The sequence below is a fragment of the Marmota flaviventris genome, chromosome 18, assembly GCF_047511675.1.
Source record: "Marmota flaviventris isolate mMarFla1 chromosome 18, mMarFla1.hap1, whole genome shotgun sequence".
Lineage (NCBI taxonomy): Eukaryota > Metazoa > Chordata > Mammalia > Rodentia > Sciuridae > Marmota > Marmota flaviventris.
In genome coordinates, this window is record NC_092515.1 from 18,338,462 (window position 1) to 18,354,774 (window position 16,313).

The following is a 16,313-nucleotide window of genomic DNA, read 5'->3' on the forward strand; positions in this document are numbered from 1 at the left end:
CATTTCCAAGGCAACAGACAAAAGATCCCAGTTTCAATGCTTCACCTTAAAATGGGATTGTGGAGCTGCATTCTGCTTAAAACAGCTACGTAAAGTTTGGGTAATACAGTCCCTGGAATGGATCCAGTTATCTCCCATGCTTGGTTATGTTGATCCTCTATAAGTTTCTACAGAACTTCTGGATTATTCACTTCTTATACACTGTGTATTTTCCCCATTTAATATTATTTCAATAGTCCCCATCCTCATCATCTAAACTCAATAAAGATGATAACTAGAATATTTTATAAAATAAAATTAAGAAATATAAATATAATCACATTATTACTGTCAAGATACAAGTTTGAACTACTTATCTCAATTTATAAGGCCCTCCTCTTATATGTCTACCTCTTTTCTGATCACTTTCCTTCTTTTAACCAGTCTAGCCCACAACAGCATGCCCCTTGCAGTCTGTTCATTCCCAGGGTAGGCAACTCCATTCCTTCAACCATTACTAACTTTACATGGTCTTTAAGCTACTCTTCCTTACTGATCCCAATTTAATGAATTCTACTTGTTTATATCTCTCTTAAAATGGGGCATTAGGACATAGCACAGTATCTCAGAGCCACTAAGACTCCTTTGGAGGTGCACTTCAATTAGGCAGTGCCATTCTAGCCAGGTCAGGAAAAGACCAAACATAAACTCCTACAATATTCCTGGGAATGCTGTGATTAGCACTTTAAAGAATTCTGTGGGGGAGCTGGGCAGTGGTGCATGCCTGTAATTCCAGCAGCTTGGGAGGCTGAGACAAGGGGATTTCAGAGTTCAAAGCCAGCATTTGCAACTTAGTGAGACCCTATCTCAAAAAGAAAAAAAAAGAATAAAAGAAAAAGAAAGAATTCCTTGGGGGATCTGAATTGATCCCACTAGCTCTAGTTTGAGCAATGATCAAAACATAAGCTACTTTGATGATGTGTATTCTTAGCCCTATGCTGCTCTGTGCTTCCTCACCTCAATCAATCTTCCTCTGCTGCCCCCTGGAGTAAGCATTCTACATCTTCAAATTCTTCAAGTTTCTGGTCACACCACACCAATTATTTCTACCCCAATTCTGATTTAAGCCTATAATATACCTCAAAATATTTTTTATGAACGGTTTAAGTAAGGTCAAGGTTTATATTTTCCATAGATATTCAGCAGCTATACCACTATATGTTAAAGTGGCATTCCTTTCTCCTTCGAGCTAAACTGGAGCCTTTTTTGTAAGTCAGTATTTGGTGGATTTACCTCTTTTATATCCTTTATTCTTCACTTCCAATGTATTTGCCAACAAAGTTCTGATTACTGTAGCTTTATAATATGTCTTGAAATTGGGTTGCGCAAACCTTAAACTTTCTCAAGATTGTCCAGGATACTCTTTTTAAAAAATTTCCACATAAATTTTAGAATCTGCATGACAATTTCTATTTTTAAAATATCTGAAGGATTTTGATTGGGATTACAATGAATCAATTTAGGGGAAGGTATCATCTGAAATATACGGATTCTTTCAATCCATAAGCATGGATTAATTTTCTATTTATATAGATCTCCAATCTTTTCAGTTTTTTTGAGTTTTATTTAACCAAAAGTGTTTCTATACATTTAATCAGCAAGTGTCCCCTTAGGAAGGAGGGTCAAATGACTCCCTCTCCAGCAAGAACTACTGTTACAGAGATTTAAAAATAACTTGCTAAAAATCCCTTTTTGCCGCGGGGGACGGGGCAGCGTGGGGAGGGAAGCGAGGGCGGTGTTAGGGATTGAACCCAGGGCACTTTACCACTGAGCTATATCCGCAGTCCTTTCTTTCTTTTTTTGGGTACTGGGGATTGAACTCAGGGGCACTTGACCACTGAACCACATCCCCAGCCCATTTTTGTATTTATTTAGAAACCAAGTCTCACTGAGCTGCTTAGCTTCTCGCTTTTGCTGAGACTGACTTTGAACTCGCAATCTTCCTGCCTCAGCCTCCACAGCTGCTGGGATTATAGGCATGTGCCACTGCTTGGGGCCCCTTTTATAATTTTGAGACAGTCCTGTTAAACTGCTGAGGCTGATATGGAATTTGTAACCCTTCTCCTTTCTGAGTTGGTAGGATTACAGGCATGCAACACTGCACCTAGCTATACGTGTAGTTTATTGATGCTATTTTAAGCAGTGCTATTACACATTTCAACTCCTAATAAGCTGTTCTATATCAGGTATCAATAGGCAAATATAAGCTTTGTAGGCCATATGATCCCAGCATAATGACTCAATTCTTCCCTTGAAGGTGAGAAAACAGCCATAAACAACAAGTAAGTAAATGAATATAGCTGTGTTCCAGTAAAACTTTATAAAAATAGAAGGCTAGCTGGACTTGCCATATAGGCAAGTTTGCCAGTCACCATTTGTTCTAGAGTACAATAGACTTCCATATATTTACCATGTACATTAACCTTTTATAGTTAATTCACACATTAATTCTAGTGATTTTAATATTCCTTTACAATTTCTACACAGTCACATCACCCTAAAATAAAGCATTTTTAGTTTTCTCTTTCCATCTTTAAGCCTTTAATATCTTTTACTTGTCTTAATGTAAGGGATAATTTTGCCTTTGCTTTATTTCTGACATCAGGGGAAAACTTCCATCATTTCACCATTATGTTAGTTCTTGTTTTTCATTTACAGAAGTGATATATAATTTAGGAAATTCTCTGGGTGTTGAATTTTATCACATGCCTGTTTGATATCCCTTGAGATGGCTACAATTATTCTTGATTTTGTTAATAAGCATTAAACAACTTTACCATTTTGAGATAAACCTCACTTTATCATTACATAATCTCCTTGTTCAGAATTTCTGGCTCTATTAATATTTTTTCAAAGATTTTTATGTTTTATGACTCTTTCTGGGACACAGATCTGTAATTTTTTTCTCATAAGATAATGATCTTGTCAGATTTGGTTATCTCAGTTACCTAACCTTGGTTATCTTGTTAAGTACTTCCTCTTCCTCAGTTCTCTGAAAGACAGCGTATAGTATTAGTAAAAATTATCTTTTTCCTAAATGCATAGTTGAATTTACCAGTAAAGCAAGTCTACATTTTTTTTTTTTTTTTGTGGGAGATTTTAAATTATAGTTCCAACTTCATTAGCAAATACTGAGATTTTATTTTCTCTATGTTGGTTTAAGAAAGTTGTATTCTTCAAAGAATCTGTCCATTTCATCTAAGCTGTCAAAACTTGACATAAAGTTGCTCATAATAGCCCTATATTATTCTTTTTTTTACTTTTTAACATCCCCAGCCCTTTTTTTGTATTTTGTTTAGAGACAGGATCGCAATGATTTGCTTAGGGCCTTGCTAAATTGCTTAGGCTAGCCTTGAACTTGTGATCCTCCTCCTCCAGCCTCCCCAGCCACTGGGATTATAGGTGAGCACCATCACCTGAGTGGTTTGAGACAGGGTGTCATTAAATTGCTGAGGCTGGCCTTGAACTTGAGATCCTTCTGTCTTAGCTTCCTAAATTGCTGGGATTACAGGTGTGCACTACTATGCCTGGCTACTCTTATTCTTGATACCTGGGTATTCTTTCTTCCTTTCTCTTTCCTTGATTGGTCTGGCTAGGGACTTGTCAATTTTATAAAAATTTTCAAGGAAAACTTTTTTGGGGGTGGGGGGCATTGGGGATTAAACCTAAGGGTGTTGAGCCACATCCTCAGCCCTTGTTGTTTTGAGATGGGGTCTTACTAAGTTGCTGAAGCTGGCCTTGAACTTGTGATCCTCCTGCCTCAGCCTCCTGAGTTGCTGGGATTACAGGTGTTCACCACCACAACCTGAAATTTTATTACTGATAATTAATTTATATCATATAATGACATGTTTCTATTTTGTTGATTTTTGCTCATTTTTTTTTCTATTACTTTTGGGATAAATTTCTTTTCTAGCTTCTTAAGACTACAAATCTTGATGTTACAATTTGTAGTCATTAAATTAAAAATGCCAAATTACATTTTTATATTGTGGGCATGTATGAATATATAACAAAATTCCATAAATGTGTACAACTATAATGCACCAATAAAAAATGTGGGAGAACATCATGTACTACCAGAGAAATGACAATTTGTGCTCGATTTGTATAAAAAATTAAATTAAAAAAAGTGGGAGAAACATTTTTAAAATTTTCTTGTGATTTCATTTTTGATCTATCGAAGATTAACAGGTTCGTTACACTTCAAATTATTTGGAGATTTTTCAAAATATCTTTATTAGTTTCGCAATTAACTTCTTTGTGGTTTGAGAATGTACTGTGATTTTTTTCCTTCTTCTTCTTTTTTTTTTTTTTTAAAGGAATTTCGGGGTTTTTACCCATTTCCAGCAACTGTATTTATTTATTGTGGTGCTAGGGATTGAACCCAGGGCCTTGTGCATATGAGGCAAGCACTCTACCAACTGAGCTATATCCTCAGTCTATTGTATGTGATTTCAATCTTTCTGGAGGCCTTCCCTGGGACTGAACCCAGGGGCACTCTCCCACAGTTCTATATCCCCATCCCTTTTTATTTATTTCTTTTGAGACAGGGATTCACTAAGTTTCCAAGGCTGGCCTCAAACTTGCAATCCTCTTGCCTCAGCCTCCCAAGCAGCTGGGATTATAATGTATTCCACTGTGCGCAGTTTCTTTCTGGAATTTAACTTGTTATATTGTTGAATAGTACATTTCTACTTGAAGAAAAGCAAACAAACAAACAAAAAACGGTATTCTGCAATTGTTGAGTATATTGCTTTATAAAAGTAACATGAACATTTAGGATGGTGCATGTTACTTTTATAAAACATTGACCCTCGCAATTGTGAAAAATCTATCTCTGGTAGTATCCTTGATCTTTATCAATTTTCTATTATTAAAAACACAACATGGTTTTCTTGTTATTAGTGTTTATATGGTATGTCTTTTCCTTTGCTATATTTCACTGAATCTCTTATAAACATCATTAAGTTGGGTCACTCTCATTCTCTTTTTTTTTTTTTTCCAGTCTGTTAGTGTTTCCTTTTTTCTTTAAAAAAAGTTTTTAAAAATTTGTTCTAATTAGTTATTCATGACAGCAGAATGCATTTTGACACACTGTACACAAATGGAACACAATTTCTCACTGCTCTGGCTGTACATGGTGCACAGTCACACTGGTGGTGTAATCATACATGTATACAGGTAAGTCTCCTTTTTGGGGGGCGGGGGGTCAGTAACTGGGAATTGAAATCAGGGGTACTGGACCACTGAATCACATCCCCAGCTCTATTTTGTATTTTTAAATTTAGAAGCAGGGTCTCTCTGAATTGCTTAGCACCTTGCTTTTGCCGGTGCTGGCTTTGAACTTGCGATCCTCTTGCCTGAGCCTCCCAGGCCGCTGGGATTATATGCATGTGCCACTGCACCCATCACAATATCTCCTTTTAAACTGGAATAATTCCTTTATAATTCACATAGCAGATCTTTAACAATCCTAAGTTTGACATGTGTAATAAAATATCCTCCTAGTTTTACGCTAATTGTAAGGTTCATATGCATGTCTACTAATTCTTTATTAAACAGTGATTAAGAATTAATTTGTACAAAACACTGGAGATCTAAGACAATCATTAAAATAACTGGTTGCACGTTTAATCAACTAAAATGTATGCAATTGTCTCCATCTTGCCCCTAAGAGTACTATGCAGAAAGATGCATAATACCAGTAAACCCTTTTCAATTTCTTTCTTTTTCTTTTTTTTTTTTTGGTATTGGGGATTAAACTCATGAGTGTTTAACCACTGAGCAACAACCCTAAACCTTTTTATTTTGAGGCAGGGTCTCACTAAGTTACCTAGGGACTCACTACATTGCTGAGGCTGGCCTTGAACTTGCAATTCTCTTGCCTCAGCCTCCCAAGTTGCTGGGATTACAGGCATGAACCACTGTGCCCAGCTGCAAACTATTATTTTATACACTTAATTTTCAGGATTATTAACTTGTACAAGTGTTATAGAAGGGAGCAGGCAGACAACATAGCACTTGCCCAGCACGTGTGAGGCACTAGGTTCGATTCTCAGTACCACATTAAAAAAAAATACATAAAATAAAGGTGTGTCCATGTACAACTAAAAAATAAAAATAAAAAAAGATATTTTATATAATTGTACCATCATCAATTTGTACCATTAACACTGCTTGAGTCATTTTTTTTTTTTACTGTAGTAGTAAATTCTCATTGTCTATTCATCAGTGGTAGCATATGGAAATGTGTTTTGATGCTTCATTTATTGAGGTACTTAATTTTTCATGTGTGTCCATAAATAAGGGCAATAATGATCTAATCTCTATACATAAGAATTATTTTTACCTGGGGCTGTAGCTCAGTGGAAGAGCATTTGCCTTATGTGTGAGGCACTGGGTTTGATCCTTAGCACCACATTAAAAAATTAAATAAAATGAAGGCACTCTGTTCATCTAACACTTCAAAAAGATACTAAGTCTATCTGTCACTTATTCTTTTTAATGTATGAGAGTAATCTGTTTCCTCACAGACTTCCCAAGAGTATGTATTTAAAATTCTGGCATTCTATCAAAATGATGTCTCAGTGTAGAACTGAGATGTACATATATATCTTAACATTTTTTTTTTAGTTGTAGAATAGATGGACATAATGCCTTTATATTTATTTATTTATTTTTATGTGGTGCTGAGGATTGAACCCAGTGCCTCACAAATGTCAGAAAAGCACTCTACCACTGAACCACAACCCCAGGCCGAGATGTATACATTTTTTAATACAACCAAGATCAAAGCATCTTTTTCACATGTTTAAGAGCCATTTGTATTTCTTTTTCTGTGAACTGTAATAAGTCACAAACCCTTGCTCCAGTTTCTGTTGAACTGCTGCCTTTTACTTTAAGAAGCTCTCTCCAAAATATATTAAAATAAAATAGCGACAAGTTACAATAGTAATAGAGATGGGTTCTAATGTATGATTTTTTTTTTACTTCATCATGGTATGAAGGCGTACTCATTCGGAAGAAACTGTACTTGGAATTTTGATATTTTCTCAGGTTACCAGATGCAATGACACTCTCTTATGATGCTGAGTGGCAGCAGCAAGCTGCAACCCCCAGTCAGCCTCTGATCACAAGAGTAAATCACCCATACTCTACAGTGTATGGTGTTGGCAATTTTTTTTTGATATTTAATTTTGTGTCTTCCCATCCCAGTATGTCTAAATGCCCATCTCTGTGTGTATATAAAGTATCTAACATTTTATTATAAAACACTCTTTGTGGGCTGGGGTTGTGGTAGGGCACCTGTGCAGCATGTGTGAGGCACTGGGTTCAATTCTCAGCAGCACATATAAACAAATAAATAAAGGTCCATCAATAACTAATAAAGTATTAAAAACAAAACAAAACAAAAAAACAGGCTTTGTGTTAAATGATTTTGCCCAACTATAGGTGAATGTAACTGTTGTGAATATGTTTGGGTAGGATAAGCTAACCTATGATGTTTGGTAGGGTAGGTGTATTAAATGCATTTTTGACTCACACTATTTTTGACTTAATGTTTACTGTGATATAAGCCTATAATAAACTGAGGAGCATCTGTATATGAAAATTTTAATGGAAAAGACTTTCCTCATCACATAGCAATACAGTAATCCTAATTCATTTAATCTTCCTTCTAAAAATCAGAGTATTAGCAACTGAAAAAAAGGAGGCTTAGATTAAAATCTGGCTTTATTTGTTCCAACACAAACTATATCTGAATTAATTCTTTTTGCTAAAAACATCTACCACCTTGATCAATGCTAATTTTATTTATTTAGCAATTTCTAATATATAGTTTCCTAATTAGCCATGCCACAAATATCTTTATCAATATGGAAATCAACCATTCAAAAATTGTCTGGCACTGCAAAAATCAAACAACACTGAACTGCAAACCATAATATTAATAATAATACATACTTAATAAGATAAAAGTGCCCGGTGTGGTGGTGCATGCCTATAATCCTGGCAGCTCAGGAGGCTGAGGCAGGAGGATCACGAGTTCAAAGCTAGCCACAGAAACTTAGTGAGGGGGCTGGGGTTTTGGCTCAGCAGTAGAGCATTTGCCTAGCACGTGCGAGGCCCTGGGTTCGATCCTCAGCACTACATATAAATAAGTGAAATAAAGGTAGTGTGTCTAACTACAACAACAACAACATTAAAAAAAAAAAAAAGAAAAAAGAAAAAAGAAACTTAGTGAGGCCCTAAGCAACTCAGCGAGACCCCATCTCAAAAAAGATAAAAGCTTTTACAAGGAATAGATATTATACTATCACAAATACCCCAAATGGAGGTACAGTCCTTAAGGAGGGACAGAAATAGTTACTACACTGATGGTATGTGTTAGATCCTGTTAAAATTTTCATACATATTAAGCCAAGCAAACATAAGAAATAAAAACAATGATGATTCTGATGTTAGCCTACTATTTAATTTAGCGAAAGGAGTCTCAAAAAGAATAATACAGGGCTGGGATGTAGCTCTGTGAAGGAGCACTTGCCTACCATGCATCCCCGGGGTTTGATCCGCAGCACTGTCAAAAACAAACACACACACAACCAAAAAATAAAACTGCCTGTATAAATAATGCTGATCTTACAATCTGAATAGGATTAGGAAATTCATGGACCAAAGTTACTACTGCAGATTTTACCTATCCAAGAATTAAGTATAAAAGGAAATAAATATTTAAAATTTTTAATCTTGAAAAATGTTAAACTTATGTTAAAATCAAATATTAATACATTCCTCTAGACTCACCAAATGCTAACATCCTGCCATGCCTACTCCATTTTTCCATTTCTTTATTTCTCAAAATGCATACTAGTCTTTTCCTCAGATAAGTTACAAATTAATTGGACCATTTGAATATTTCAGAACCATTTCTTCAAAACAAAGACATTTTCCTATGTGGTTAACAAAACCATTACTACATTTAAGAAAATCAACAGCAATAATACCAATCAACATTTAGCCCACACTCAAAAGTTCCTCAGTGGTCCTTAAAATATTCTTTAGATTGTTTCTCAGACTCAAGATCCAATAACACATTGCATTTGGATGTTACCTCTCTTCAGGCTCCCAGTCTAAAACAGTTTTGCTGTCTTTCTTTGGGTTTTTCCTTTGACAAATCTCAGTAACTGTTTTGTAGAACATCCCATCATCTGAATACATTAGATTCCGTATTTTCAGCAAGAACACCATCAAGGTGATATACTCCTCCTTTCCCCATCAATTATCACATCAGGAGACACAAAATTCTTTTTTAAAAACATATATATTTTTTTAAGTTGTAGATGGACACACTATCTTTATTTTTATTTTTATGTGGTGCTGAGGATCGAACCCAGGTCCTCACACATGCAAGGCAAGCGCTCTAACACTCAGCTACAATCCCAGCCCAGGAGACACAAAATTCTTAACAAAATTATTTAACTAATGCAATGCTAAACTTGACCACTTGGTTAAGATGGTAACCACTAAAATCTAATAAAGGAACATTTCTCTCCCTTTGTAATTAGTAGGTAAGCAAAGAATTATACTTTAAGAACATTTTAATATCCTGTTCCAACACCTTTTACCCAATGATTTTAGCATCCACTGCTAATTTTTGTTTATTATTATACTGGAATTTACAAAATGGTGGTTATCTATACAGATTGAGTATCCCTTATCTAACATGCTTGGAACTAGAAGTGTTTTGAATTTCAGATTTTTTAAAATTTTGAATATTTGCATATAAATAATATCTTGAGGATGGGACCCAAGTCTAAATATGAAATTTGATTATGCATTCAGTTTAAAGGTAATTTTCAGATTTTGGAGCATTTCAGCTTAGGGATACTTAACCTGCACTAACACTCACTTATTAGAAAGCATTTTTCTGTTAAAAAAACAAAAAACAAAACAAGGGGCTGGGAATGTGGCTCAAGTGGTAGCACGCTCGCCTGGCATACGTGCAGCCCAGGTTCGATCCTCAGCACTACATACAAAGATGTGTCCGCCGAAAACTAAAAAATAAATATTAAAAATTATCTCTCTCTTAAAAAAAAAAAAAAAAAAAAAAGGTCCAGGAATGCTTAACCATGAGCCATATCCCCAGCCCTTTTTATTTTAAGATAGGGTTGTGCTAGTTGCTTCGGGCTGAGATTACAGGTATGTACTACCACAGGTGTCTCTTTTTATTTTCAAGGGGTACTGGTTCCTTTTAATGGGAAATGGTATTTAGAAACCAGGAGCCGGTCTACGTATTCTCTGCTCTGGTGGCATTGCTTCCAGGCTTTCTATGAACAAAGCCAGAAAATAACTGTCTAAAAAAATGAGTTGAGACTCATACCTTTAATTCACATTCAACACCACAGAGTTCTTTCTCACCTTTTTCCTTTCCATTATTTGTATCTCCCTTCTCCACAGTAAAAATAGTTTCCCAACAACAATATTACTCATTTGCCCTATCCTATAATATAAATAAGTTGCTTAAGAATTAACAATAGCAATAACACTACCAATTATAGACCTAAGTTAAGATGTCATTCCATTTGTTCTTGAAATACATCCTAATGACTGTTAAGTTATTCAAATAAATTTTCTTCCCTCTGTGTGGTTATGTCATCAATTTGCTATATAGTTAGCATCTGTCATTTCTGTTTATATCCAGTTTTATTTTATTTTTTGGGGTACCGGGGATTGAACTCAGGGGCACTTGACCACTTAGTCACATCTCCAGCCCTATTTTGTATTTTATTTAGACAGGGCCTCACTGAGTTGCTTAGTACCTCGCTGTTGCTGAGGCTAGCTCTGAACTCAAAATCCTCCTGCCTCAGCCTCCAGAGGTGCTTGGGATTACAGGCATGTGCCATCACGGCCCAGCTTTATAACCAATTTTAGAGTTTGTTTTTTTCCCTCAATCTTTTTTGTGAATAAGTAAAACATTTACGTACACAAAAAGTCTATTTAAAAAAGTATAATCATAGGAAGAAATTAAGTTAATTTTAAGAAAACTCAGGAATGAGTTTTAAGAAAAACATGAAACTATATTTATGATTCTCTATGAATCTCTGTAAATAATTTCAGTGGAACTAAAAAGATAAATGACTAAAACTTGAGATTTGAATTTTTTTTCTTTTTTCATTACTGGGTATTGAACTCAGGGGGGCTCAACCACTGAGCCACATCCCCAACCCTATTTTGTACTTTATTTAGAGACAGGTCTCAAAGTTATTTATTTTATTTTTAAAAATATTTAATTGGCTTCATACATGACAGGCAATTGAGTCATTCTTTACTGTGGGAATTTCAACAAAGACATACTTAAAAATCATTCGCAGCCGTTTTTATTTTTTATGTTGAGACAGGGTCTTGCTGAGTTGCTGAAGCTGGCCTCAAACTGGCCTCCTGAGCCACTCTGGGATTACACGTGGTGTGTACCAAAGTGTCCAGAGGCTTTTAATAATTATAAGCAGGGGGGCTGGGGATATAGCTCTGTTGTTAGAGTGCTTGCCTCGCATGTACAAGGCCCTGGGTTCAATCCTCAGCACCCCCCCCCCCAAAAAAAAAAAACCTAAAAAACCAAAAAACCAACCCATGCCAGGCTTCCTATATATTCTCACTGCAGTTGCCCCTTACTCCCGGCAGAGCCTCACACGCTAGGCAAGTGCTCTTCCATTGAGGTAGACCCCCATCCCCTCTCATTAGTTTTATGTTTCAAAAACATTGTTACAAGAGAGCACTAAGCCCTCAAATATACCATGTGTGGGCATCTCTCACAGGTAGCTTTTAAAAGATATCCATACTTAATATCCCCTTTTGAAAAATTCAATCCATTTTAAAAAAATGTTCATCTTAAATGGATGTATGTATCTTATATGAATTTAAAATAAACTTTAAAGGAATCTGCTAATTGGATATATCCAGTTTTACAATGGGATTATTCTGAAAATTGACCTCCATGAAACCACTGATCACTGAAAAGACTAAGACTTTAAAAAATAATCACTATGTGTTTAACATCATGGAACAAAGTTACAAAAGAAACATCAAAACATTTTTAAAAGTTTGTGGTTAAGTTTTTTTATACCTTTGTGGTAAAGAAAAGGAAATTATGGGGGAAAAGAAAAGCATCACGTACCAACACCAACAGCACCAAACTGCTGCCCGACTAATGAACTTGGACTGAACTGACTGTATGTTGGCATCCTGCCAAAAGGTCCATAGGAACCCACTGACTGGAATGAAGAAGTAGATGAACCTAGTGAGGACTGAAAGAAAATTATGGGTTATTTTCCTAAGCAACATGAATATAACGGAGAGAAATTCAGTTTTTTAAAACTTTCAAGTATTAAATTATAACTACTAGTATAAAAGCAATTACCATGACTTATTTATTTAGTATTACAACAGCTGAACAACCTCCCTTAATATTTGTGTATTATGTACCAATTATACTCAATGGGAATTACAAACACTTTTTTCTACAAAAAAATCATCCTGTGATTTAAGAGTTTTACAGCAGATTTAGGAAAAAATAAATGAAAAGTGAGTAAGTAAAGTAACTTTGTTTAAGGAAAAATTGCATTCAGTAATACTGGATGTCAGTCTGTACTGAAAGAAGTAACACACCTCACTTGTGATTTTCCTTTTATTTTCAACCATTTGAGGACTACTATTAAATTCATAGGAATGACATGCAGAAACCAACATATCCCACACAAAACATTTTTATAGGTAATTATATTAAGTTGAGGAAGATTTTTTATATAAACCTTAACTTACCAAACCTACAATATATTTAATACATATATATTTTATTAATTTATTATAAAATATTCCATAATGTAAATATGAATGTACTGAAGGCTCCTGGATATAAGGTCATTTTTTTTTATTTCTAGTTGTAGATGGACATAATACTTTTATTTTATGTATTTATTTTTATGTGGTGCTGAGGATCGAACCCAGTGCCTCACACATACTAGGCGAGCACTCTACCACTGAGCCACAACCCCAGCCCAATATATAAGGTCATTTATGGGAAGATCTTTATCTTGTGTTCACTATTAATATCAACTGTAAGCTAGGTACTCAATAAGTACTGCTGAATGAATAAAATGAAGTTGAAGATTCTGATGGTTGGAAGAAGTTATTCAACACCATTTTGATTTGTGCTCTCTTCATTTTTCTCCCTCTCTAAAACTGATTAACTCAAATAACTGGTCGCTACAGAATTATCAAAGATATATGTAGGGTTGGGGTTGTAGCTTGACTTGCAAGCCCTGGGTTCTATCCTCAGCACCACATAAAAATAAATAAATAAACATAAAGATATGTATCCATGGTACAACTAAAAAAATATTTAAAAAAGGGGGGGGGGCTGGGGCTGTAGCTCAGTGGCAGAGCACTTGCCTAGCATGTGTGAGGCACTGGTTTGATCCTCACCAACACATATAAAATAAATTAATAAACAAAGATATTTTATGTCAGTCTACAACTAAAAAAATATTTTTAAAAAGATATATATGGGACAATAAATAAAATAACACCAGTCTTTAATGTGGGCAGCTATTTTGCAACACTTTTGCGAAACCTTGTAGGGAAAGGGAGCTTGCTATATGAAGATGACTTGTTTTCTATTTAAGACTTTATCTGTTAAACAAGCAAAAAAAGAAAATTTCTGGTTCATCATTCTGTATTCTTTATTCACTTTTTCCATTTATCTCTTTTGTCACATAAGCTGATTGTTAACTATTCATGGAACACTAAATAAATGCCTGTTTAATAAAGAAATTTGACCAAGGCTATAAATGCCAGTTATGTTATTTTCAGTATTGTTGGTTATATTTAACTTTTCCTTATAATAAAGCACACTTTTATAATAATTAAAAAAAAAAAAAAGAAGAAAAGAATGTGTAGCGGGGGCAGGGGCTGGGGTTGTGGCTCAGCAGGAGTGCACTAGCCTAGCATGTGCAAGGCCCTGGAATTCTCAGAACCGCATAAAAATAAGTAAACAAAATAAAGGTATTGTGTCCAACTAAAAAATAAATATTAAAAAAAAAATGTGTAGTGGAGGTGAAGCATCTCCCATCTATCTGGTGACTTCTTGAAGTACAGAATTCACCAATTTATCCTTATGTACTCAAAGGGTTATGGTGGAATAGAACTTAATGCAAATAACCTTCTATTTTTTAACAGGAATTTAGAAAATACTTAATTTAGAATTATATAGAATTGTTTTCCTTAGGAACCAGAACTTTTTATTTGTATTTAAAGCACTGTTTATTCTTTCTAACAATTCTTACTCTTGCATATGAACAACTGCTAGACAAGAAAGGCAGGAAGAAAAAAGTGTCTGTGTCTTGGCTAGACAGGGAGGGTATCACATGGGAAGAGAAGACAGGAGGACTGCCAAGTTCTACACGCTATCAAAAAAGTTGGGGGTGTGGGGAGGTGTGGGTGTGTAGCTCAGTGGTAGAATGCCCTTGCATTAATCCCTAGTAAAACACACACACACACACACACACACACACACACACACAGAGGAAAGAATGTATCTTTTCTTTCTCCACCTAAAAAATTTACATTTTTTGGAGATTACATAACACTTCTTGCCCTAAGAAGAAAACTTTAAAAGGGAGGGATAGATAAGACTGGAGAATTTTTCAGTTTATGCTACAAGAACACATTTTATTCAAGGGAAAAACAGTGAATAAATAAACAGTGAATAAAGAAAAAGGTCCTTTTCTCTCTTCATTTAAATATCATATTCAATTTTATATTTTCTGTAGAAGAGTTTATTAGATATTATCCTTTAATAGCTGGAAGTAAAAAAAAAAAAAAAAACCAAACAACTGAACAAGTATATTTTATTAAAAAAAATTTTTTTTTAGTTGCAGTTGGAAATAATATCTTTATTTTATTTATTGTTATGTGATGCTGAGGATCGAACCCAGCACCTTGCACATGCTAGGCGAGTGCTCTACCACTGAGCCACAACCCCAGCCCCTGAACAAGTATATTTTAAGTGACAAAAACTTAACAAGAAAATGAATTCAGAAGAAAAATCATGGGAGAGTCACAACTTTTAATCAGCTATGCTCTCATATAAATGTTTTTTTAAATAAAAATAAGTAAACAAAATAAAAGTATTGTGTCCAACTAAAAAATAAATATTAAATATTCTTTTCTTATGGCCAAAATTCAGAAAGCTTTTGTTTTCAATGAACATGTAAACATATACTGTAATGGATAGCTTTAATTAATAATTGTTTACATATTGTATGCTTCTATTTTTAATAAAATATGCAAATTTCCAGTTTCTTTTTCTGAGAATACTAGAGTTCTTTTTTATTTTGGAAATTGAAGAACTTGTCTATGTTAAAAAATCCTTTTATGTTTATGCTATCTTATTATATACCATTGCACATCATACAATATATATTGTGACTTGGCATTTTCCTCCCATTAAACCTAATAATTTTTACTTAAGAGTAGCTATCATCACCCTAGTTTATAATATAAACCATTATCTGAATAGTATAGTGTTATAGAGCCCTGGATTCTGGAGCCAAATTGCCTGGGTCTATTCAAATTATTCTTTCTCAACTTCCTTACTTCTAAAAGTAAGAAAAATTATGGATCAAACTCAGAGGGTACATGAGGACTGATTTTATGTACAGTGCTTGTGCTTTGAATAGAGTATCTTCTAGAGTTAGCTTTCAATAAATGTTAATCATTGTAACACTAGTCTTGTTTAAATTAAAAAAATATTTTATAGATTCTGCAGCTATTTCTTAGTTAGTCCAATTTACAATCCAAATAGAAAAATCTAGGTAAGAACATTATCTAGGTAATTTTGGGTATCCAGGCAACTTTGAAATGGTAAATTATACATTCAACTAGCAGAGGCAAATCAAGGGTTATATTATGCATGTGTGCAAAGTTTACTTGTATTCCAAGACAATTTATTATCAGTTACCTGAACAATAGCTGGGTCCTGAGGCAAAGAACATTGTGGTTTTGGTGGCTCACAAACGGTGAGATCTTTAATATCACTCCCACGGAATATAATATATTCAAAGACTTCATCTCGAGGTGGTATAGGACGATCTGTTGGTCTGTCTTCTGTACCAAAGGATCGAACTGTTGAGAAAATAAAGATATGAGATATGCTACTAGTCATCATATTCACACATTCAGGTAGGGCCTCTTATTACTGTTCCAAGTATTAAGCT

The 16,313-nt window shown here is 34.6% G+C and overlaps 1 protein-coding gene across 4 annotated transcripts in view; it reads right to left on the minus strand.

The window, feature by feature from the left end:
- The window catches only part of Lsm14a (LSM14A mRNA processing body assembly factor), a 60,945-nt gene that overhangs the window by 19,018 nt on the left and 25,614 nt on the right, over window positions 1-16,313 (minus strand). For all 4 annotated transcript variants that reach the window (XM_071604569.1, XM_027941177.2, XM_027941176.2 and 1 more), the window contains exons 2-3: window positions 16,058-16,221; window positions 12,215-12,344 (exon numbers count right to left, since the gene is read on the minus strand). In XM_071604569.1, coding sequence (XP_071460670.1) covers window positions 12,215-12,344; window positions 16,058-16,221 — 294 coding nt within the window. The remainder of the gene's footprint in view (window positions 1-12,214; window positions 12,345-16,057; window positions 16,222-16,313) is intronic.